The sequence below is a fragment of the Metopolophium dirhodum genome, chromosome 2 (assembly GCF_019925205.1).
Source record: "Metopolophium dirhodum isolate CAU chromosome 2, ASM1992520v1, whole genome shotgun sequence".
NCBI lineage: Eukaryota > Metazoa > Arthropoda > Insecta > Hemiptera > Aphididae > Metopolophium > Metopolophium dirhodum.
This window is the reverse complement of record NC_083561.1, coordinates 38,808,683-38,834,841: the sequence shown is the minus strand read 5'-3', so window position 1 is coordinate 38,834,841 and position 26,159 is coordinate 38,808,683. Positions and strand designations below refer to the sequence as shown.

The window sequence follows — 26,159 nt, the reverse complement described above, 5'->3', positions numbered from 1 at the left end:
TATAGAGCGCTACGATGAAAAGTATAGCTACCCTCCGCGATTGGGGTGGCTATAATGCATTTCTGCCGCGCCCCAAAACACGCGAACAACAATAACAAGTATCATAACTGCGCGGTCGAAAGAAAAATCATACGTTTGATTGCATGTTCGTGCGACACTCGCTTGTCAGATTATCGATTCGAATGTATTATTACGGCCTTTTGTACTGAAACTCGGACATTTGCGGCTCATACTTTTTATACTCTATTCGTCGATGTTCTCATGTTTTACACGTTATAGTATAGAATACAACAGTTATTTAACACCGTCATAATATTGTAACAGCAAAAACTTGAAGTCGTCGTATATCAACACTGTACGAAACCGATCGGTTCAAACGTTAGAGGTACGCATCATACGTCGTATTGCGCATTCAAAAATGGATTTATATATTATACATTATTTATTTATTTTTATCGATTTTTCTCTCAATATATTATACATATATACCTACTCATCCGCATGAATATAAAGTAGGTTTTTCTATGTTTGAATACATATTAAATAAGCGGTGTCGGTGCTAAATAGTCTAACACTGCACTACGCGCTCTGTAATGTTATGGAAAGTAAAAAAAAAAAATGTCCCTGTTATAATTGGGCTTGATCATCGTTTATTTTCGGTCTACTAACGCCACTAATGTACGTTTAATTAATTTGAAGACAACATATCATTAAATGCCATTCAAATAGGTACATTGAAAATAATAATTGAGTGGCAACAGTGAAAAAATGCTTTCACATTTTTTCAAAATAGATTTTTAATAGCAATATATACGACACACGTATATATTATTTGTGCGCGAGCGAGAGTATGAGTGCGTGCGCGCATATGTGTATGTGTGTGTGTGTGTGTGTGTGTGTGTGTGTGTGTGTGTGTGTGTGTGTGTGTGTGTGTGTGTGTGTGTGTGTGTGTGTGTGTGTACGAGTATGAGTGCGTTTAACAATATTGCCCGCCCTCTTTATTTCCTACTCAAACGAAGATGTACCTACCGGCGTGGAGAGATGAGTGCCTCGCTTGCCGCGTATCCTAACCTCAGTCGCGCCGTCAGTTGATCTTCGGCTTCCACTTTGCGAAGTTTGGCATATTGAAGTCTCAGTAGATTTCGTTTCACAAATTGTCTTCGAGCATACGTAAACACTGAAACAACCAATCGAAAATATAATTGCACCATACCGATTCGTGTATTGATTTATAAAGCTTATTCGTACAAATAATAAGGTTAGTATTTGTATTCATTTTATTTTGGTATTTAAAAATATTCATATTATGTTCAAAATTATTACAAGCTATTACATACAATGTTGGAAAAGGCAGCATTTTTTTAACTGGTTAACACAATTCAAAACCCCCAAGTTGTTATAATACATAGTAAATAGTACATAATATAAATACATAATAAATAGCGACCATTTTGTGTTAAGTGTTGTGAATTAATTTTTAAATGAATTATTAATTATTTCCTAAATAATTACGATTTAGATAGGTATTAAACTATTAAATATTTAAATTAAAGTAACAACATTTTTATTTTGATATTGAAATTTGAAATTATAGTTTTATTTTTGGATGTAAACGTATAAAATAGATGAAGGAATTGGTGGTTTCTTTTATACTGATTATGAATAGTTAAAATAGAATTGTAACAAAAACAAAGATATTTTGGAATTAAATAATATTAAAATTATAGCCATTAGAGGATCATCAAAATGTCTAAATTTAGTATGTAAGTACAAAGTACCTATTTATAATATAGTAATTTTGTGGTCATCATTTTATTATAATAATCGCGATAATATTTAAAATCGGTTATTATTAGTATATGTATACATTATACAATTATTACAAAGGGTTCACTTTTTTAATTCAATATCGATATCTACTAACTTATATTCAAAAATGTATTTAATATAAATTCTATTGATCGATAAATTATATGATTATTTACCTAATGCCTATGTACCTATAACGAAAAAGTCCGTACCTACCTATATGTTTTTCAAAATGAATCTTTTTATATAACAACCTCGTAATATTAACCATAATGTAGCTTTATATCTGTAAATACAAAAAAATGTTTCATCTGTTATAAGATATTGAACATTTTTTTTAAACTGTCACTTTATTACGACGAAATTATATTACACAGCAATATGTTATACGTACGTCATACACATAAACTATAACTATACTTTAACCACAAATTATGACATTAGATTCGGAACATTTTTTTTCATATAAATACCCACATTCGAATTTTATATTTTATTTTTATTGACAAATTGAAGGTGAACGTATTCCCATTACTACAGCAGTACAGCCTACTTAGGTAACACTCATCGGTATAATAAATATATGTATTAATATTATCACAAGATATAGCATTTATTAGTTATTATACATATTATATTCGAAAACTCTGCCACGGTGCATTTACGTACCATGGTGCATTTACGTACATTTATCCTACATGGTTACATATTGTGTGTTGGCGCAGTCAACGTAAACTTTTTCGTATATTATTTGAACTGAATTGAAGGAAAAAAATTCCTTTTTAGTCTTATCACTTGCGACTATTACAATTCACTTGATTTTTTTCAAATGATAAATATAACAATAAGCCCCAACGCTGACATCGCAAGACTTTAAACGAAGCGGAACTAAACGCGATCGTATCCCAGGAAGTATTTAAATAATTATGATATTTTTAAATAATAATATTATCGTCGTTTCAAATTCTTTCTGGGTAGTAATAAATTGTGCGTGCATGTATATTTTTATCGTGAGAACCTTTAATCTTTGTACCGTATTAACATCTGATATACGTTCATATGAATTATATTTTTATTCATTCGTACTGCAATACATAATTAGGTATGTGCACACAGGAGTGGACTGGCTAGGGTGGCTGGCGAGCAATCCCCACCTGGGCCTGGCGAAAATTTGGGCTGCTTGAATAGTATTTGAGCTAATAACTTATAAATAATTTATTATTAGCCCAAGATTGGGTTGAATATTTTCTGTTTACCCGGGACCAATTTTTATTCCCAGTCCGCACCTGAGCGCACATAGGGTATACGAGTAATCGTAGGTATTTTGAAAAAAAAAACTCTGGAGACTCCTTATGAAAATTATGGGTGACAAAAAAATTAAATATGGCACGGGAAGACCTCGACCGCGCGAGGCGTCTGCGTGGAGTGTGGGCTGTACACTTGCGATGTTGTGTCCGAAGAAACGTATTATGTATTTATATAGATATAAAATTATAATATTATATGTTATATTGTATTTGAGATCAGAGTATTACAAGGACTTACTTCGGCCACAATTTATACGTACCTATAGTACGTCCGTTTTTCTGTCTGCATAATATAATAATACAGTCGTTAGATATTATATTATACCTGCATATGTTGTATTATAAATAAATAAAAATAGGTATATATATATATACATAATACATGTATTTATATATAGAGAGATACATTATACATGTATACATATATATATATACATTATACATGTATACACACAAGTATACAACGTATACATGTTATATGAGAGAACAAATAAACGTGATTCATTTTCCATTGTTCGACGACGGATGAATTAATATTGAAAATATTTAGATATCAATTTATTATCATAACTATTCCGTGGTACTTATGAGTAATAGTTGTGGCCAACTTGATTGCAAAGTGTGTACCTAGCCGCTATTGAGAACGATATCAGCTGCAACATTTGCGCTAAAAGAAACCGAAAGCATTTCCGTGATTAGAAACATGAAACAATGTATATAGGTATCTGCGTTCGATTGTTCGATAAGCGGCACGGCGGTAAATGAGACGCGTAAAAAAATCATAAAAAATGATCATGAGAAAAATATCGGCGAAAAAAAAAAAATAAAAAAAAAATTTCAATAAAATCCTGACCCGAGGTCATTTTGATCGGGTTAAACGTACGTTTTTCTTCACGACCTCTGCAAATAATACGTTCGCCGCCGCCGTCGCCGTCGTGGCCGAAGTCTACACACATTTCAGTGTATCGGAAGTAGATGCGCTATGGGGCATTACATCATCATTATTATTAAATTTGTATACTTGTTTCCCTGACTTATGAATAAATAATGTTTCCTTTCTTGGGTATACGCGCCGCCGTGACCACATTGAACCTTTTTTCTCGTGCTTTTTTGTCGTCGAGCATAATATTTTTATGGCACAAACATGGTATGCGTGATGGGGGAAAAAGAGTATTATTTTTTCTTTAAATATTCATATTCCATTATTATTGAATACTGCATGGACGACGTACAACGATGAATTCCAATACATGACGCATTTCTTTTGGTGACCACTGTGGCTAGTTTTATTAGGTCAACGGGCGACAAGCGACGACGTTTAAGTTGACCAGTTGTAAACACGTCCGTGTATTTAAAATAAACGACACATGCTCGATTAAAAAATACTTCGCCAGTTCACCGTTGATATTTATGATACGCGAATATAATATTGTTATATATTTTACGGATAAAAATAAATGTTATAATATTATACTCAGTCGTATTGCTTTTATATTAATTTATACTTGTATTTTAAACAATTCTATAAAAAATACTATGCATATTATTGGATTATAGCTAATTTTTTTCGCGTACTTAATCAAACCCATCATTTTTATTTTTTAGTTCATATTATAGTTATTTAGTGAGCTAAACATTCATTTAGATTTTAAATTGCAGTTAGGTCGTGAACTCGTGAATAATAAAATACTAATTTTGTTATAGTATTAAACTAACTACTATAACTAGTAATTATTAGAAATTAATCTACCAATATCTGATTAAAAAAAATAACAATAATAATATCCTAAAATTGCTTGTATACACATCAAAAAAATATTTCTATGACATCATGCATGTTAAAAGATCATGGTCGAATACCATAAGGTTAAACACTACATATTATAATATGTTTAAAAAAATAGTTATTGGTAGTATTTTCTATTACTGATCATTAAGATGTGTATATTAAATAAATACGTAAGCTTGATGTTTTTCTTATATTTGTACATTTTATCTCAAGTAATTGGTCATTTCAAATAGGGGTTAAATTATAATAGTTAAATTCGTATTAGAAATTAACATTGAATACTTAAGTATTACCTATGTTGTATGTATAAGAAAATTAAATTGTTTTACTTATGCAACCATTACAGCAGTACCTAACACAAAATACTAGTTAAAAATGAAATATTAATATTATTGGTACTGATCGGTTGTGTATGCCGCCCAATTATCGAAACAGATATTTTCGAGAAAAATTTCTTTTTCTATAGGTAGGCAGTAGGTACCACACTGTCGTTTATTCGTCATTTTGACGTTTTCTCAATACGTATAGTATGAGTCTGGAGTCATATCATTGTGGTTAACAAAATCAATGAAATGATTGACGGAATAGGTACATAGCAAAATAATATCACTCAAATAACAATAATATGTGTAGATAACAAGATAAATATAGATGTACTATAATATAGTATATATAATATAAGTACATAATACAATATGCAAATTCACTAGTGTCAATTGTTATACAGTTCCTTATTATTTTACTGAAGTAGCTTGTAACATTTTTTTAGTTTTTTAAAAAAGCTGTGACTTTTTTCGCTTATTATATAAAAAAAAAATATTATGAACAGTATAGTAATTAATTATTATTAATATATTATGTAAGGAAGCAATAATTGACAACTAACGGCCAAGATATTAAAGCTTATCTTAATAAAAATACAAAAAATGATCAATTTTAAGTAAAGATTTAAACATAATAAAAAATTTATTTGGAATGACATGAAATGAAGAAATATCTCTTTGCTAGCAATAACGTCAAGAACTCGGTTGTTAATTTTTTTTTTTTATTTCTTTTATCTGTATGACTTTATAAAAATAAAGTAATTTTACGTTCTGTATTTCTTTTTGCTAACAATAAACAAGAATTATCCTATCACAAAAAATAATTTTTTACGTTTAAAAAAACTATAGGTAACCCAACTTTTTATTTGTACCTATTGTAGTAAATATACTCAAATTACCCACATGGTCACATACAGCATATTTTAGTACCTAATCAATTTAACTATTTTTTTATTACTCGATATAAATAATACACTTTATTACATTGTGGTATAATAATAAAATAAATAAGTTTAGATAGAAGAACTTGACTCATAAAAAATACTAATTCATATTCATTATATTATTGATAATAATCCATCATTACTAGTCTCTTCATAGGAATTTCCTGACACTGTGTTCCTATTTATTTTTTCTAACGTTAACATTGATTACTTATTGCATTACAATAACTGTCCAGACACATTTTACAAACAAAATAAATATTATCAGTATTATGTATCACCTGTTTAAAATTCCAACAAGCTATTCATTTTCCAATCTGTAAATTATGTTTAAGAAAAACACTACATTTTTGTCGTCCCTAAAAAATAATTCTTATTAGAAATGTATTTTTAAACTGGGTTATACTATACTTCAGAATATTTTAGGTAAACTTAGTTATCAGAAAAAATGTTACAAAAAAATATCAAATACATACTACTATGTTATTAAATAAAACGTTAATGTTTTATAGTGACAATAAATATAAATAATAATAATAATAATATGGCCCAAACGGCCATACGTTATTTATCCAGATGCAATATAAATTGTGTGAATTTGGATTTCTTATGAGAAAATCGCACAAAACTGGTTTAAACACCTCTTGCAGGTCGATTGTGCTACGACGGAAATCCTGGTGACGAATACACCATCTATGCAATTATTATTTAATATTATAGCCTGGGGAGACAAATACGTTTTTTTTTTTTAAATTACTAGCTCCTGTACCATGTCCCAGATAAAACACGAGTATATCTTTCTACGCATGTTTGACATGCAAGGCGCAAGCCTATAATATCCGTTCCACTTTTAATAGTTTACTCGCCAATGTATGCATGTCATCAATAATATCACAATAATAATAATAATAATACGAATACATAGATATACACTATATTTATGGAATTAATTTCTAATAATAACTAATACACTAATACTACCGCAAATATCAAATAATAGTGTAATTTAATATACAATATTATAATCATCAATACGCTATAATATAAGAATTAAAAATATTTATATGCCGAGAAGCTAAGTCTTTACCGTTGCCGTGAATATAATATTATGTGTCCATAATTTACTATCAATTATTAATTAACAATAACGAAGTTATTTGATTGCTAGGCGGCATGACAAAATTATTGAACTATTAAAATGATATTAGATTTAAGTATATATAACCAGGCTAAAGTAGTATTAGTGTACCAGGTTATTTAGATTAATCATAGATTCTTAGATCAATTTCTATGGAGATATTAGTAAAAATAATTAAATAATTTTGATAATATGAGTAATATGTTAATTTTGAATCGATAGTGTAATTTATAAACAAGTAATAATATCATGTATTCGATTTTATAGTCGATAATAAGAGGTATTAATGAGGTCAATTTTATATAAATTAAATTTTTATAAACGGAAAAAGCTTTTCAAATTATAACATAGGTAATAGGTATGCATAATTTTAATTATGAACTACATTTTTAATAATGACCATAGCATAAATATTTTAGTTACCTATTAAAATAATCATGATAGAATGATAGATGGTAGCATAAATTGTTTTAATTAGTTCAAATTAAATATGTTTACCAAAAATGTAGTATGTAAATATTAAAATATGTATTTATAAATTATATATTTTAAATTAAAATCATTTTTATTCAACAAATATCTATATTTAATTATTTATGCATGTTTTTAACAAGTTTTTTCCAATTATAAAATATATAAATGTCGTATATGGATGTTATAATAAATATAATATGCATCATATATTATTTGACACAGCAAGTGGCTACAAATACAATTTAAATTAAACGTCAAAGCGTTTCCTCGATCTCACTATATAACGCTGTGAAATGTATTTATTAATTTGTTTCACACAGGCAGTAGATAAGGTTTTAAAAAATTGTAAAATCGAAATAATCTAATGATAAATTTGAGTTATAAGAAGGTTATGATTTAAATTGTTTTTTCTTTTACTCAAAATCGTTGGTAAATAAATAATAATGGTATTTTCCGAGAAATGCACGATCGACATACGTATGACATACATACGTATGACACATCGACAACGACAACACGCTACAATAGATAGGGGTAGCCAGGTAGCGTATCATCAGTTTCTAAACACATTTTATATCAGCTGACCATCAGGGCCACAGGGGCGTTATTTCAGGACCCTGTGTGGAATTCAAAATAATTAACCAATAGCCAACCATATTAATATGATCGGAGCCGATCGCTTCGCTATCGCAACATATTCTCAGATTTAAAAGTACCTAATTATCATCTAAACAATGTTAAAATATGAACAATTAATAACGAATCGAGTAATAAACATTATTAAAGCGCAGAATACATGTATAGGTAATTAAATATTTTGTGATTGATTCTCCCACCTACTTATAATAGTGAATATAATATAAGGATAATTCAAATTAAAATAATTATCTTTTATATCTGTATACTATCACTGCAACGTCAAGTAAACAGGGTCTATGAGATGCATATGCACTTCCTTGCATCCCATAATCATAATTGACGCCAATGGTCTTCAGAGGTGTTATATTGGAAGGGATTGCCAGAAGGGAGGGGGGGGGTGTATACTTCCTTTTCTAGTTGTTTTCTTTTAACTTCTAGCAATAGAAAGTGTCAACAATGTATGTGGCATCTTTTCTTTCCGTTTTTTTTTTTTTGGGGGGGGGGTTCATAATTTTTGTTTGGATAAGTGCTTATCGCAATAAATATCCAAAAATACTAACTTCAAAAGTATTAAGTACTATTGTATCTAATAGTAATAAACTCACAACTCATAATAATAAAGGCTGCAAAGAAGTATGGTTTCTAGCGTAGTAAGGTTTTGAAATTACATTTTTGAATTTAACGATGAGGTTTAGGTACCTGCGTAAAAGGCGTATATTTTCAGCAATACATCACTATATTATGTTGCCGATTAGCGGCCCGAAAAATAACCTATTAACTTTATCCACCCGTCACTACACAGTATTGAGTATACACTGCAGCGTCATAGTGACTTCGACGACCCATAATCGACATTTTCTATAATCTGAACCGGAGAGGGAATGAAAAATGAAAAGTTCGCGGCACAACGTGCGACTATTTACGGGGCAAGCACGTAGGCGGTTTTTTTTTTTTTTTTTTAGGAATACGCGTTTTCCGAGCGACCCATTCTCCCGACTTATTATTCTGCTTTTTCCTGTTCGAATACATTATGTACACGCTTCGCAAATACACAATAATATAATATTGTAATGTCTGCAAAAGACGCGGCGACGGTCGGTTATTTATACATTTCCGGCGGCCGGCGTAGGACGTGATGCGCGTTTATACATTTCGGTCTTCGGGTCATACAATAATAATATGTAATATAATATATAAATGTCCGCTGCGGCGAGCGGCGGACAGCGACTGTGACTCGGCGGTCGCTGCTACGTCGTCGTCGCCGCCGCGTGGATGACAATGATATGTCGGCCGGCCGGCCGGCCGGGAAATAACAATCGATTCGGCGACGACGAAGGTTTAATAATATATTATTATATTACGTGTGCGTGTGTGCGTGTGTGTGTGCTTGTGCTCCTACATTTCGAATTTCCATAGCGGTTTTTGTACAAATGCGGCAAACGATGACGACCGGCGTCGCCGTGAAGACGCGCGCAGAACGATGCTGCCGCCCCGGACCGCCGCGATAATCGCGCGCGTCCGTTTTCCTTGTCGATAGCATACAGCATACAATATACAATAATAATAATAATAATAATAATAATCCAATACGATGTCCCGACGACGACGGCTAAGTTATTTCACGCGTTTTTATTACTATTATTATTACTGCTCTCGTATTATATGTATTAATATTATGTAGGTATTTTGCGTATCGCGACGGACAACCGTTCGACGACCGTTGCTGCTGCTCTGTAATACATTATTATTATTATTTATCGTACATAATATTATATCGCGTATATACCATACGGGCATAGTGCATGATACGCATTGGGCACATACCTATAGGCATACTTTATTGCACGCGCGTAATGTATATATTTATATATTATATCCACAGTGTACGACGACGCGTACGCCGCATAAATTATTGCGTGGCCGCGTATACCGTTCCGGGCGACGGCCACGAATACCCGGTAAGTAAACGCAGTCCCGGTCAGGAGAGGCGCGTGACAATCGACCGCGCGCCGTTTCTGAATTCTCGAGACGCGACGTTGACGTATTGCGCGCGCGTCGTAGTCGTCGTCGTATCGGAGACGCGGTCTAACGGGGGTCGTACCTGCCGCCGCCGCAACGTCTATGCCATGTGCTCCTATTATTGTTATTATTATTATTATTTTTTTTTTATTATTATTATTATTATTATTATTATTACTACTACTATTATTATTGTATAGGTACGTCTAGTTTTAGTAAAGCAGACGCACCAAACACCTGGTTTCCCCTTACAAGGTCAACGCAGAAGAATCCGTTTTCGTACTCGGCGGCGTCCGGTAACGGTAACGCTCGCGCGGCTGTGTACCGCTGCGGTATACATTATTATATTGTTATTATTTATTATAAAATATAATGTGTAGTGCGCGCGTAATAATGGTTTTGTATTGTCGCGTATAAAGCGGAATCGTCACACGTAGCACGCACGTCGCTCAGTATAGGCATAAGCGTTGGATTTACAACGTCGGCGGTGGCGCCTTTTACCCTTTGCGCGTACTGCTGTTGTAGTGGACTGTGGGCATGACCCTTTTGGGTTGGGTTGCCTTTTTCGTCACCATTACATATACATCATGACAATATTGTTTAACCGTTCGCATTCAACGAACCGTGCATCCGCGCACACGTCATTTGACATTTTGTCGCCGTTCTCGTGACTAAATCTAAATATGAAATTAAGATGAGTGCGATGAGTGGTAAATCTCACGAATAAACAACACGAATTCCCCATTTATAATCTTATACCATTTCCTCGAAGTCGGTTATAACCTTGCAAAAAAATGTCCATCATTATTATACCTACTCCGCGTAGGTATCGTGATGCATCAATTTAAAGATTACATATTGATTATAATATTATAATATTGTGTATACATAATAATATAATATACCCACCACCGGCAACGTTTATTATGATAATCAACAAGTCGTGTGTGTGTGTGTTTGTGTGTGCACTGTGCAGTGTACACTGCATCATTACGCTTAAAATATTAAATCTACCGTATAATTATCATTCCACGTTTATTTTTGATGGAAATAATAATTTTGAATTTTCCTAATCTGATCCAAATTCCTTTTATTATTATTAACCTTAATAATAATTCAACTCTATACCACGATTTACCAATACAGTATTATATTATTATACTGCATTCGGGAATGCACGTTTATATCAAAACGCATATATCATTATAAAATAAAAGACGCGTTCGTGATATTATAATATGTTATACCTACCTACTGTAATAGTACTGTATAATTATTTTAATAATGGTTTTGAACAAAATATAATATTGTTTTCCTCACAATTGGATAAATCACGGCGGCGTCTATGGTGACACCGTTTGTATATACTTGTTAAAAATTAAATAATTATCGGTATAGTTAATACACCGAATTATTTCACGTCGTATAAATCGTCCGCATGGCACCGCGGTTATAATAGATACTAAAGCCGTGCACGTAGATAAAGACTGAAAAGTATAATCACGACGGCTGTCTTATAATATTATATTGCAATATAGACTGTATGCGTAGAGTCCCCCGAGGAAGCTGCGCAGAACCTTTTTTTTTATCGTCATAATAATATTATATTATATGCGTCGTATAAAATTAAATAGGTACAATGACTGAGAGGCAGCACTTAGCATGCCAACGGTTTTTATTATCACGTAGGTACCTACCTACCCATATTATAATATATAATATATATATGTGACCATATTACTGTGTAGACATGCGAACACCAGCGTCATGAGATGTAAACATGTGTAGCAGTGGTACGTACACAAAAAACCCACTCTTGTGGATCAAAACGCATACAAATATTAATACATAAACGTCTGTGGGCAGCAGGTAGTATAATAAAAGTGCAGCGTACTTAACGCGTCCGCCGTCCGCATAATGCCGCCGGAGACGTGCAATCTACGCGTGTTTGTGGTGCACGTCTTATATTATATACATTTTCTGTAATAACGTATTAATAATAATTCGAGATGTACTCATCGTCCGTATTGGGAGGTGAAAATCGTAAACGTAAAAATAAAAAGTATAGGTACACGTCAATTATAACGGCGACGAACAAATTATTATGAAAAAAACGACGACGACGACTACTTAGGTATACTGTAATACAATCATTGCTGCGTCAATTTCAAAACGCTGCACTTTCGGTGTCCGAAGATCGCATTATACAATGTCTATTGAAATCATAGACAATATAAGAATGGATAGGACATGCCTATACCAGTTCCATATGGGGCCGTGTGCTTTTTTGGTGAAGAGAGAACGTAAAGAGAGAAAGACGATATGGGGCTTTTTAAGGTTATGTGCAAAACTATTTTATTCAATAATAATGATAACATGATAGTCAGTTATATTTAGATATTTGTCAGTTTGTATTTTGATTGTTGTGCCACTTGTGCCAGGAAAATTACTCTAAACTTTGTTAAATATTTATTATTATTCATCAATTATCATATCAATATTTGCCCCATATAACCTTAAAAATAGTATCACTAAAGTTCCACGTGATAAGTTCTTATGTCCCATCCATTCTTATATTATCTATGATTAAAATATGCATGATATTATTACACCCCGTCGAATGTCGCTCGTAAAGACGCGCGCGGGGGTGTGCTTTTGGCGCGTGTATATAGAAAGTATATTATAACACAACATGACCCGACCTTTGGCGATGATGATTTGCCGACACGATATCATGTGTAATGCATACGGCGTTAAGACGTGTTTTTTTCTATTCGGCAAGACAAAACCAATGACTATACCGCGGCGTGTCGTTCGCATTTCTTCGGTAGCGTCCGAATCGCGAGGTAGCGCGCGTCAGCGATAATGTGACCGTGACTTTCATTCTCCCCGTTAAAAGTGAAACACGCGCTATATTGTGCGTCGTCGCCCTTCTCTCGGCTCACGTACAGCTGCAGTTTTCCACCGATGTCAATGATGGCACGCGGCTCTTTCAGGCGATACTGCGATAATGACAAAAATATTATATTATTATTATATTATATTTATGTTTACCGCCGCACATGACGAGTGCGCGTTGTATAATAATAGTTTTCTTTTCGCATTATCCGGCATACGTACATATTATACATGTGTATAATATAATAGGTTTGTAACACTATAATAATATAATATACATTATACGCGTGTACTGCGCGATCGAGATCTCGCCGGGTTTATTTTCTTTTTTTTTTCGCCGCCTGTCATTTTCACTCTTCAATTAATAATAATAATAATAATCGTATTATAAGACATATGCGTGTGTACATAATACGTATACGCTTTCCACCGTGTGAATGAGGCGCGAGCCAGTTTTATTACCACCTCGCGGGCACGCAGTGCGTTGTGCGGTGTAATAGTACAAAATGCATTTTTGTTTTTTCACTCGGACCATCGATACTTCATCTCATACGCGTAAATTATAATCGTCAATATAAAATAATAATATTATACCCGCACGGTGTCTGCGGCGTCAGCGTATGCACGCAATATGTACCAAGTCTCTTCGACGTCGTGCACACGAGAGATATAATATTGCGTATAATAAAATATAGGGAATAATAAGTAAAATTATTTGTTTCATTTTTTTTTTTTTTATTAGTACTCCAACTTCCTAACATAACCGATACGAGAATGATCCTCAGTGGTCAGCTGGGTCATTTTATTGTATATCATAATTTATATTGACATATTGTATTAATTAATTATTCGACTATCTATAGATGCCCAGTAAATTATTATTAGGTATTAGATATTTATACGCCGATCACCGAGAAAGACCAACACTGATGTCCTAACTAAAACCACGCGTTCGTTATTTTACAATATTGTGACAGCGATTGAAAATACAACACACTCTGATAACAGGGATTACACATTTACACACATTATATTATGTATATACTATTTAAAAATTAAAAGCTCGTCACAGTTGTCCTCCGTGGAGCATTCAATGCATTCATTAACTTATTATTAGTACCGGTGTTGTTAATTGAAACGATTACTCGTTTGGCCGGCACGTCGTCCACTGAAATTTACCGTAAGACATAAACTTGCGGACCTCTAACATCGCCAACGTGGCAACGTGTCCGGAAATCTGGCACTATTACAGTATCAAAATGTGTGAATGAATCGTTGACAGAATATTAGCGGTCCTATTTTACCCCTACATAATTGCAGGACTGCCTTAATTTTATACTGATGCCAGTACGGCCAAAATAAAAGTAATTATCATATAATAAAATAAACAGAAAACATTTTATGTTGTGTTGGGTATTGGCCATTGGGGTGGGTAATTTAAAAATTGCACGATTATTTGAGAGCATGATGTATAGGTACATAAAAAGTAGCTTCACGATGACTGTTTTAATTGGTAATTATTGAGAGATGTCCACTAACAAAGCGAAGGGCTCTATAATTATGCAGTTAGCTATTCAATATAGAACATCTATTTTGTATTCCACATAAAAATCAACTGACGCCTGAATACCACTGAATGTCACTTATGCGGCTCAGTAGTGTAAAAGTTTAGACCGCCTAAAAATTGTCACCACCATTTTAAAACCGAAATGGCCCCATTAGCTAATATGGTTTTTTGTCAGAAATATGTTAATCCCTTACCCAATAAATCTGGTCGAGGCCGCCACAGTCCAAAAATTGAGAGTTTGAGGAGCCAACGCGGTGAATCATATATTTAATATCATTATAATCGTGCGTATAACGTTGGATTAGGTTAGGTTAGGTTGCATTATATCAGCCACAATATTTGCATATTTATTTATATACATATTATGTTTATTATATGAGCGTGTGTGCGAAATGTTAATTCAAACATTATAAGTATATGCAGACGACCGCGATAAATATATTCTGCAGAGTGCAAATACCGACGAAGAACTATGGTACCAATAATACTTACGGGCTACGGCGTTTAACGTTTCAAATTGATTGGCGGTTTTGTTTGGCAATTGATGTGCACCTGCACGTACGCGCACGCTTCTGCGGCGGCCACGACGAGTAATTTAATGATAATAATATATATTATTCAATCGTTTTAAAAAAAAAAAAATTGTTTTCACCATTGCCATACCCTTGCCTAGTAGATTTTTTTCCGTTCAACTTCGAGTCTATATAATATCTACTATTATAGGGACTAAGTAAGAATTAGAGATTCACGGCCGAATAATTTACATAATTACATAAGCACACTACAAGTTTACGTTGTGAACCGTCCGCCGTACGGATGTACGACTACGATCAGATGTTTACGAAGGTGGACGCAAGTAGGGGACTCAGTCCCCCTAATACAGACCTCGCTCAAAAATAGGTCTACTTTACATTTTCTTTAAAAGGTTCGGTGGTACGCTTAAGTCCTAAAGAGGAAACAAAACAATTTCCTCTGTTAAAAATTAATTACCTAGGTATTTATTTTCTAAAATACGAGTTATGTTATCGTATGTTATCGTTCTAGTCTTAAAAAGTTATTTTAGAAAATACGAGACTTATGATGTTTATATCACCGTCCTTCGTCACCCCCGCATAACAACATCATATTATTATTATATGATAGTGACTTAATAATTTGTGCTATAATTTATAATATTCTAGACTTCAGGTTTTCGATATTGACCGAGTTCGAGTTCGACCGGTGTTACCGGCTACCAGGTACCGTACTACCTACGCTTTACACAACAATTATCCGTATGCTATATGGTCGTTGTTATTATTATTATTATTATTATTATTATTATTATTACGTGTACCTGCGCTTTTTTTATATCATGCATTCTTCACCGTGTTAAAACACAAGTGTAATAATGTTGTTATGATGGTTTTTTTTTTACTGAATGACGATGCACATTTACACTTGGTGTAAAAATAATAATTCTTATAGGTATATCGTATTATTCTTTTTACCTCATTAAAATAATATGTTCTGCGACCATAACCACGTAGGCTGGTAGGCGTGACTGTGTTTTAAATCAAATAATAATAATAAGGATGATAAATACCGAATTACTGTTGGTAGGAGTTGGGTGGTCGACCGATTCACTCAAGACCGGTTTTTTCTTCTTTACTATAAAATACCAACCTTTCGTTATAATTATATATGTATTGGTGTATTATAATATATAAACATACTAAACGTACTAGATAAATCCATAATACTGATCCTAATAATTGCACTTAATAGTTAAGGCTAAGCTTATATTACACCCGAGGTATGTCTGCAGAACCGTGTATTTTTCCCGTCAAGACAGTAGTCCGGTATGACGACGAATATGTTATTATTATTATAAAACGGTTATATTATAATTTATAACTCCGATAATGTACAATATTTATTGACTGCGAAATGCATGTGATCTAAGTGATTTTGCATTTTTAACGATATCATGAAATCATGATTCATACATCGTAATGCCCGCCAGCCAGGCGCCGGTCATCGCTTCATCCAATGGTTAAAATTATGTACTGAGACGTAGTCCGACATAAAGCACCTTAGTTGTACTTAATATGTAAAAACAAGTAAAATATTATGTGAAGCGTACATATTACATAATCTATCTGTATAATATTATGTTTTGAGTTGAAAATTACACGTAGATCGTACGGTTGTTACTTATTACGGTTATCACTTATCACGGTTAAATCATCCATTTGGCTTTTACGACATAGTAATATATTTTGCTATTAGGTATACAACCAATAACTTTAACGATAAAATATATGTAAGTACCTGCATTAACGAACAACTATATAACAAAAGTATAAGACTAATATGAATAGGTCATACTGTCATAGGAATAATATTATTATGAACACAATACCGAACATATTGTGATGCTCATTATAACGGTAAATTTATTAAACTTTTTATAATTTATCACCGGAAATCTTCCGAACACTAATTTTATTGTCTACAAAATAAATGAGCAGAATGCAGAACATTAAACCATTTTCAAAATTGCAATCTTGCATTACGAAAAAAAAATGTAAAATTGATAAAATATATTATAGAATAATACAGGAATATTATTTTTCATTGATAAACCAGTAATTAATAATTGGCAAACTTTTTATCTAAATGTTAAGTATCTGTGTAAAGTGTCAACTATATAAAATAGTAGATGTTTACTCTTGAATATTATTATATACCTACTTCCTAATATAATTTACGATAGGTTATAAGTTATAACATAATATATAGGTTATATATTCTACAACACATTTTAATATTAGACTTTTTTCTAACATAAATTCGTACAATTCTTTTAAAGCAAAAATTGTTTATGTGATCATATTATGATACCTATTTTAGTTATATTAATAATATAACTAAAATAGATATGCATGTATCAATCGACCGACGATTTTTTTTTTCATATAATGTATTTGACGTTGAATTACGACCATAAACAGAGATCCACTAGATAGAGCATGTTTATTTCATTATGACTTAGGCGAGAGACAACACGTATTGTGTGAGTTCACGCAGTAAATGTATCTATAAATTAGGAAGTGAGCCGGACAGCCATTACGAAAACATTTATTCAGTTTTTCTGAACGCGACACCAGACACCATGCATAGTAAATACTATATATATTATATATATATCTACACTTTAAGCATGACGTGTTGAGCGTGTATGAGTTAAATGAGATTCGAAAGCAGTATTTGAAGAAAAAAAGTGGAAACGCGCATTGCAATGTTGTGAGAGTCCCTCAGTCTTCATTTCATTGTTACTCAAGTTCAAAATTGGATTCCCATCGGGTGCGAATGCGGAGAGGTGGTGGTAATGGCGTGAAGATGATCGCGAGTACGAAAAATATTGCAAACTGCATATTATAATATTAAATATAGCTACCGGGACGGATGTTAATGTCATACGCATAATCAGTGCCGAATTTATCGGGGGTGCGAGGGGTGAAATGATGCATCTCAAGGCTGAGTTTGTTTTAAGAGCCTATCGGGTGATTTCCTGCAATTTCTAACTTTGTAAAGTGATAAATTGTAAATGATATTGAATACCTAATGAAAAAAAAAAGTATTTTAAGGAATTACCCGCTACCCGTTTATTTAAACTAACTCTTATGGAATCAGTTTTATCTCTATAATTTTGACTTTTTCAAGGAAAACATGAGGCACGCGAGGTACCTAGTCGAAAAAATTCTTTTTTTAAAACCATCTTCACTTTTATCAAATACCAACAAGAATATACAACTAATAGGTACATCAAATTAATTATAAATAACAATTTTTTTTAAAGGGTTCTTCAAAATTATTAGATGCGCCTCGGTCCCCGCGGCATTCTGAAACTTAAATCCGGCACTTCGCGTTCATAGTACCATCCGCACTCCACGTGACACGATAATAATAATACGACGTTATAAAAAAGTATATGAGCGTGATAATTTGTCGTGGCGTGTGTGTAACGGCTATATTATAATAATTGAACTGTTTCATACAGCAAGACGTATATGTCGCACGGACCCACAAACACACTACATTTATAATTATGACTGTACCTATAGTGCGTGGGTATAGTCAACTAGTAAAACAGACTATTATTATTATTATTATTATTATTATTATTATTATTATTATAAGCTGTTCACGCGGGTTCCATTATGATAATATTAATTGTAACACAACAATTATATGGCTGCAAAACGTGCGACGAATGAAAAAATGGAAAATAAAAACGTGCGTAAAAATTATTATAATTAGTTTGTTGGCCCGGCGGCGGGTCATCTGCAGCACAACCGAGGCGTCGTCCTCGATCACGCGGTGTCAGCGTATAGACATGTTATATATAAATACTTATGTACCTACGACCTACGTGTTGCGTTTTTCTCAGCAAACTTAGCATCTATAATATGTAAACTCCGCATATATATACTATAGGTATTAGGTACTATATATATATATATATATATATTATACAACATAATAAGACTGATATATTGGGTTTAACGACGAACTTTCAATAGGAACGTTTTGTATAGGTATTCGGATCGACGTGCAGGATGTCCGAAAATCTTGAAATGTGGCGTAAACATTTTTTTCACTTTATCATAAAAATAACTTTGTGGGTATATGATTATATGAACACAGATTTATACGGTTTATTTTGTATTCCATATTATTGAGATATATAATTTAATGATATTTGGATGGCGCATGAATTTATTTTGTCCCTTCCACCGCCATAAAAAATTCCTGTACAGCAGGGACTGGGCTACTGCGGGAATCTCTAACTTCCTATATCAGACATGCTTATCATCCAAATCTTCCTACCACCCTCGTCTTGCTCGTGATATGCGCTGCTTCCTGTATCCTGTCCCGCCCCTTTAGCCTCTCCTACGATTCATCTTCACATCTGTGTCTTGCCGTCTGCCGTGGCACGACAACGAAACTGACTGTTACTTGATTCAAATCAAAATCATATATTTATTACCTATACTTACTGTCAACTATCTAATTAGAATCAAAAAATTTTATATTCACAATTTCACCAATGCCACCATATAAAGTAATAACTGACCACATTGAATATAAAATTAACGCAGTATAATGTACATTGTATATACATGGTGATAAACGCATAAAATCATTTTTGTTCATAAACTCAATTAAATTAAATTAATTTATTCACGTATATTATCACAACTATAATCTATAAGTACCTCGACTAACTTTGGGTGTATATATTTTTTCAGAAGTGTGCAGGGAAGCAACGAAATGCGTAAAATAGTTTTGTTGTTTGCGATAGCCGCATTGATGGTGGCTGCTTTCGGCGTCGTACCAACAGCTGCGAAGAAGCAAAAAGAGGACCGCGGTGGCATGACGTCCACTGACAATAAAGGCAATGACGTCAGTGACACTGTGGCGGAGGTGGCCAACGAATACGACAGCCAACGGTTCCCAGTGATGTACGCGGTGGACGAGTCCGCGGCGGCCACGCCCGAACCGGCGGCGACGGCCAAAACGCCGACGAAGCAGTCTTCGAGCAAGCAGCACAACGCTAAACTGTTGAACAGGTTGGGCATGAAGAGGGTGCGGACCACCAGTGGCAGTGCCGGTGACAACAGCGGTGCCAACCATCACCGGAAACGCTTGGCCAGCCAGTCGAGGAGCAAGTACGCCGCGGACGGCAAAGGCGGTTCGGATTCGCAAATGTTCATCGTCAAGTTGCCACCACATTCGCACTTTTACGACGACGGTTCGGCCGTCCACCAAAGGCTGGGCCAGCCGCACCAGCAGGTGCCTTACAAGAACTTGAACACAGTGCCCGTGGGATTCATGTCCAACGGCAAACCTGCCAAGGTGTACCACTGGAACCTGCCGACCATCAAGCACGCGCTCAGCGGCGGACGTTACAAGGGCGTCAACGACATGGTCACGATGCAGCAACAGCAGCAGCAAATGCAACAGCAGATGCACCACATGCAGCACGCCCAGGCCGGTGACTTCGAACTGCCGTCGTCGTCCAGTTCCAAAATCTTGCCACGCCGTACGCTTTACTACAAGCCCCGAGGGGCCGGAAAACCGGTGAAAAAGTCGTTCGTCAACAACGGAAAGCCCAACGGATTCTACGTGGTCAGCAGCAAGAACTCGGCCGCGGTCGTACCGCAGTACCACAAGATCATCAAGGCGTACTACGGTAGCGCCGACGATTAATAGGCGTACGCCAGCTATACAGCAACTGTCGCCGACCACCCGTCGCCCAAATCATCGATCGCTACGCGTGAGTTGTGCAAACCTTTGTCCGCAATAATAATTTTATCGCAATACGGCGTGTACCTATATTGTGTATGCCTTATAATAGAGACCGTCTAGGCCTGTTCGAAAATCTCGTATACTTGGTCCGAAAGTGTTTTTCAATTTAAAAAAAAAAAAAATTGCAATGACACGCCAAATACATTTTTACAGTGCGGGTTTTTTTGTTTACCGAGAACGTGACCCGTGTTGGTATATGATAATAAAGATATTTTTTTTTCCATCTTGAAACATTTTCACCATAACCGTTAAAAAATATTCATAAATCGTCACGCGTGGGTGTGCAGCCGTAAAGCCGCGCTGTGCTTACCCGGCGCATTATTATATACATATACCACCCACAGTCCACGCGTTTAATATTATAATATTATGACATTATATTGTATACAGAGTGACCCGTCGACGTTAAAGTGACGAATCGTTATTCGTAACGTTTACACGGTTAACACGTCTTGACGTCGTCGTGTGCGACGCATGCGACGACAATATATCGCAGCGTTATAAATTATTTACGCGATAATATATAATATATACATTATATATAGGTAATAGGTATCTGGTATATAAGCACGGAGAGTATTAGCGAGTCGGCGAGTTTAGTATTCTGCCGCAGTCCATCATACCGTCCGTATATGCAGAGGCGACACGTCCGCTGCAATGTCGGTATTTATGCCTCGGTTTCTTCCCCCTATATACGTCTTTAGCCAGTTATATTATTTCGATATAACACTGCATGACGTTTAAAAAGAAAACCGCTCGACCGCGTCAAACGGTTATGTAAATAATAATATTGTACCAACGATCTTATCGTTTCTGTAAAAAGATCATACCATTACACTGTAGTAGGTATACTATATACACATCACACATCATTACTCAACGTTATTATTATTATTATTATACTGTTATAAGTACGCGTTAACTATATGCACTGTATTATTATGTAAAATATATAGGTATATCGATTTTTCATCCGAAAACCTAACTGGGTATGCTAATAATCGCCGTCTGTCTATATACTATTATGAGTCAATTATTCGATTATATTTTATTAAATAATAATATAATATAATATTAATCGTCTGCGATTTTTCGAGAGTCGCACGTGGCAATTACGGTTCAGAGCGCAGTGTGAGGACAAACTCACTGTATACCCAAGAAACACGAACCCGTTTCGTTTTGCACCAGTTAGCTGCTCGTTTATTCGCATTCATTATTTTTTTCATCTAATGCCTTTTACAATGTTGTATTTATAATACAAGGTACGTCAAATATCACATTACCACCCATTTAATCTAATGGTTTATTTGTGTCCGGTTGAAATTGGTTAACGATCTTAGCGCTAATAATAATAATGCACACACTCGCCGGTTTTAAGGATATTCGATACCGACCATTTTTATAAGGAGTTCAATATAGGCAATTTTCCCATTCCGTGTCGTGTAAATGTGTGTGTGCATAGTAACTAGACAATGATCATTAGTAGTAGCGTAAAAAAAATAGCGGAACGCTCCCGCACGTGCACACGCGCATGCTAATAATACGCGATAACTACATAAATATTAATTTTTTTCGATGTATTAAAATATCAACCATTTTCTAATTATTGTATTAACTAACCTAGTTAATAGTTACCCTGTAAAATTTCTGAAAACATATATTTGATTTCGTTAAAAAGTTTACACGAAATCGACTTTCTTGCGTTTTGAAATTATTTCTACTACTTGCTATTAACATTTTTATATTCTTAATATTCAAAATTTAAAAATCCAATGCTGAAGGGGTTAAAAGTTAAATTTAAAAAAAGTGAAAAAGTCGTTTTCAAATAAACTTCAAGACAAATATTCATTTTTTATGATTTCACAGTTCAAATATTTTTCCAAAAAAATATCCGACGCCATTGGTACCAACTATCCATCCTAATGTCGGTACAATCTATATCAGACAGGTCTATTATATAGGTAGAAACACAGTCTAAATTCAATCCCCTTAAGACAGAATATAATATAAACGTTACAGTATTTTACAGGTTGAATTTCGACAGGTATATCGTAAATATGTATAAAATATTTGTATATAATAAATGAATAACAATTTAAACGTAATGTAGGTATAATTCATAAATCTCGCGACATGTTAATAGTTTTTTATCGCATTGTTAAAATAGCTTAAAAAAACTCTCTGCGTCCTAATAAGCTAATATATCTACATTATACCAAACAACAAAAATTGAAAAATCATATAAAACCAGCACCAATGAAATAAGCCATCCGGAAATATCGTTTGCCTGCTATAATATCCCACAGTGGATATATCATTTGTAGGCTCGCAATACACAAAAACCACCGGTCTAAGCAGTAATTTTCATTTTAGTCCGACAGAACATCTTACAGGTGTTTCAACAGCAATAACGTGTACAAACCAAAATCGATTATTATCGAACATATTATCACATAGGTAATTAATATATTTTAATTCACACTCTATATTTTGACACAATAATATGTTCAACGCATTTTAAAGAAGTCGTAGTTTACTGGGTGATCCATTTAATGCAAGACACTATAGTTATTTCAGAATACAATAATGTTTTTAAAAATATTAATTTTACATATTTTTAAGTCGTGACAAAAAACCATTTTTGTAAAAAGATTATATTATTTATCGTCGTAATTTTTTTAAGTTTTTTCTCTCTTGAATGACAACGTATAAATTTTGGATTTCATATTCCGAAGCAGAATATTATTCGGAGTATTTCGATCTATAAATATATCGGACAAGTAGTTATCATAATGTTTTTGATGGAATACCAGGATACCAGGACTGATACTTAATGATAAAAAAAAAATAGTAAAAAACGGTAAAATATATTTCCTGGAAAAATAATGGGTGACTATTAACGTTGAGGTTAAACGGATCACCCGGTATTGCCGGGTACCCACTCACATTATAGACGTGTATAATGTAATACGATGTGATTGTGACGGACGCGTTTCGAACGTATCGTGTGTTCGACCCGGTTAGTATCGGACGCGATGTAATTACGTATGTATAATATATACATAATCGTAAGCCCTTTAAAAGGAAAAAAAATAATGATATTCATATCGTTACGGATCTCGAGCGCGAGTAGTTTTCTCTTAGGCGGCGAGCAGGCCCCGAAAGAAAAATATTATTTTCATGTTTTTTATTTTTAGAACACGCGAGCATTAAGATTATATTAAAAATAATGTTATTGTCCTGACGCCGCCGCTGGCTTGGTGTTCAATTATTGTTTCTCGTCCACTAAATCCTATACACACACACACACACACACACACACACACACACACGCACACACACAGAGTTTATGCGCATATACGTATATATTTCATGTATAATATACGCATAACCGTGGCCGCGGCGAGAGGGTCACTATTCCGTGAACTTTATAATAATAATATGTTGTATACTGATATTCTGATATTTCACGCCTAGTGCGCTAACGGTACACCGGTGCATATTTACCGGTTTGAAAAATTGAGAATTAAGGAAAGAACATCGTGTTCTACGTACAATTGTGTCAATAGCCCGTACTATGTGTGTGATATTACATTATTACATAAATACATAAAATAATATTCCACATTTCGAGTACGCCGCGGTAGATACTGGAGTGCGTAGGCGTACTGCTCGCGCGTCGACTGTTTTCGACGTGTATGTAATTACACAACATATTATTTTAAGTGATCAAGTTTAAAATATTTCGTTCATCGGTCAGAAAAATTCACGGAGAAAAAAATCAACGACAAATGTCTTGTCTGCTGTACGCCTGCAGTACCCCATGACCAAAAAAAATTTACTTTTTCTAACGCTCGTCGCTCTGCTCGCGGACGTCATCGTTTATCAATATACGATTTTTACGCGTTAAAATTAATATGCACACAATATTAGACCGCCGCGCCCATATTAAGTTGTCTCTGTACATTGCATGTTTCACGAGGTTTCTCTCGCGGTGCTGACAGGTTACAAATTATATATACGTTCCAATAATATAGGTAGATATGTTGTTTTTTTTTTTTAAGTGTGTTTGCAGCTCGCAGAAGTCTAAACGAGCATTCAGTGCGCGTATGCACGGTTTGTTAAATCGAAAACCCTCGGAAAAATTATCGGTTCACGATATCCATTAATTCTAGATACCACACGTGAAGTGTTGCAGCGTTGTGTCCTAAATATAGACACTAATAAAATATAATGTATATTCATGCGGCATACACAATATATGTATAATGGAAATGGAATAATTGAATTTGATGTTTGGTATGCGTTTATTTTCTGCTGCTCCAGTCGCGATGTATAGGAAGAATCGATTTAATGTGTTTATGTAGCATTACACAGTGCCTTTTTATTAAGTCACTGACCGGGAAATGTGATTAAACATATTTTTCCACTAACCCTTGTGTGTGTTTTTTTTTTTAATACAGGAGTTGGAGTGCGCACGCGGCCGTAACAAGTGTTCAACAAGTTACGTACACTGGACCGTTTCAAAAAAAATTTAACTTGTATTCTTTTTCATGTTACGTTCTTATAAAATTTTTCTAGAATGTTGTATTTTGTATATATCGCGATTCGTGAAGTAGTTTAGTTTACATATTATATTATAATAAGTAGGTACTTAGTTATTTTATATCCAATCAAACATCACTATATACATTTTGTACATACATAGCGTATATTAACAGTATTTTATAACTCGTTTAATTATATATATAATGTAATTGTAATACATCTATATGTATATTTTATATATATGTTACGCTCAAATTATCGTGTATCAGACTGAACTAACATAATACGTTTTACGCCTTTTTTTTATTTTGTATTGTAAATGCGTCAATTCATTATAATAATATGTA

At 33.9% G+C, this 26,159-nt stretch overlaps 1 protein-coding gene across 1 annotated transcript; it reads left to right on the top strand.

The window, feature by feature from the left end:
• Nucleotides 1-1,069: 1,069 nt before the first annotated feature.
• LOC132939396 (uncharacterized) lies at nucleotides 1,070-26,159 on the top strand. The gene is made up of 3 exons (XM_061006537.1): nucleotides 1,070-1,258; nucleotides 20,205-21,232; nucleotides 25,728-26,159. Exon 2 carries the CDS (start codon nucleotides 20,227-20,229, stop codon nucleotides 21,163-21,165), a length of 939 nt encoding a protein of 312 aa, XP_060862520.1. The 5' UTR covers nucleotides 1,070-1,258; nucleotides 20,205-20,226; the 3' UTR covers nucleotides 21,166-21,232; nucleotides 25,728-26,159.

Excerpts from the sequence above, each read along its gene's own strand:
- LOC132939396 (XM_061006537.1), top strand. The coding sequence starts at position 20,227 with ATGCGTAAAATAGTTTTGTTGTTTGCGATAGCCGCATTGATGGTGGCT.